We start from the raw sequence: 1,504 nt of genomic DNA on the forward strand, positions 1-1,504 counted from the left end.
TTTGGGGGGGGGTGTCTGTATTGGTCAGTTGGCATTCAGAACTGGAATTTGTTATCGTACCTGAACTAATTGGTGGCAGCCAAAACATTAGCGTTTTGTCTCTCTCTCTGTTCTTACCTCAGGTGAGCATGCTCAGTAAGGGTTTCGGTGATGTTGGCGATCCAAAAGGAACCACTGGAGGCTCCACGACTGGTTCTCAATTTCTGGAGCAGTTTAAGACGGCCCAGGCTTTGGCCCATCTAGTGGCTCAGCACTCACAAAGTGGCACACCCAATGCTGGTGCTTCTACCTGGGATACCAGCCCCACTACACTGGGGCAATATGGTAAGGGTACTGATGTGGTTTGAATAACTTCGATGATTGTTCAGACCTCGGTGTAGTCTTATTTTTTCTCTTTGTCTGCAGATATGAAACCTCAAACGGAGCCTGTGCACAGTCCCTTCACCAAACGGCAGCCCTACCAGCCCACCTCCACTTCTTCCTCAATGGATGCCTTCTTGCAGGACAAAGCTACACCTGCTTCTACCACCTCAGCCCTGCCCCCTCAGTCCACTCCATCATCATCATCATCATCACTGCCCCAGGCCATCACCACCCCTGTCCCCAAACCCTCAGGACCCACCCCAGGTCAGCAGAACTCTTCCAGCCCAGCCGACCCTCAGGCATCCAGCCCACTCCCCCTGCAGCAGCACAAACTAAAACAGCAGAAGAAGAGGGCTTCCATCACAACCAAGGTCATGATTCTCCAAGTTTGTTGTGGTCTATGTTGCTATTTTGGGGAATAATGGATTGATCAACTTTGCCTTATAGAGCTGATCATCTATTTAATCAAATGTTGTGGTGATTTGCAGATTCCAGCCCTAGCAGTGGAAATGCCAGGCTCTGCGGATATATCTGGGCTCAACCTGCAGTTTGGAGCATTACAGTTTGGCTCTGAACCGGTGCTTTCAGAGTACGATGCCTCGGCAGCTGTTGCCACGACGACACCAGGCAACCAAGGCCAGAACAGCCTTTACACAAGTGCTAGCAAGTAGGTATCTCATGTCTGTGTAAGACTGTCAGACTAAAGCTTTTCATAGTTTCAAGCACAGTAACTAGGTTGTACGATTTTGGGAATATTTTTTTTTCTTTTAAAAGCACCATGTTTGCTGTTCTCTTTCTGTTATTTGGCCAAAATTTTTGTGACTATCAATGTAATAAAAATAATAGTAATAAAATATTAATAAGTCAAAAAGGCATACATTATTAAACTGTTACTATTGTAATATTTCACTAAAAGTTTAAATACTTTTAAATACTACTGTGTTTCTTCATTTTTAAAATGTTAAACCATCATGCTTTTTTTTTTTTTTTTTTTTTTTTTTTTTTTTTTTTTTTTTTTTTTAAAACACAGTGATCAAAATTAGAGAACAGCAGCCACTGTAGCACAAAAGAAGATTACAACTAACATTTTGGAGGGTTGCAGCTGTCAGAAATTAGTAGGAAGTGTAGAGGCCCTTGCTTT

General features: G+C 43.4%; 1 protein-coding gene across 7 annotated transcripts in view; it reads left to right on the forward strand.

Moving 5' to 3' along the window:
* Positions 1-1,504, forward strand: part of LOC107669979 (ubiquitin-associated protein 2-like) — a 40,757-nt gene that overhangs the window by 19,517 nt on the left and 19,736 nt on the right. For all 7 annotated transcript variants that reach the window (XM_016462411.1, XM_016462414.1, XM_016462416.1 and 4 more), the window contains 3 exons: positions 123-324; positions 406-734; positions 852-1,030. In XM_016462411.1, the coding sequence (XP_016317897.1) occupies positions 123-324; positions 406-734; positions 852-1,030 (710 nt within the window). The remainder of the gene's footprint in view (positions 1-122; positions 325-405; positions 735-851; positions 1,031-1,504) is intronic.

This window comes from Sinocyclocheilus anshuiensis, unplaced genomic scaffold (genome assembly GCF_001515605.1).
Source record: "Sinocyclocheilus anshuiensis isolate Anshui unplaced genomic scaffold, SAMN03320099.WGS_v1.1 scaffold160, whole genome shotgun sequence".
Lineage (NCBI taxonomy): Eukaryota > Metazoa > Chordata > Actinopteri > Cypriniformes > Cyprinidae > Sinocyclocheilus > Sinocyclocheilus anshuiensis.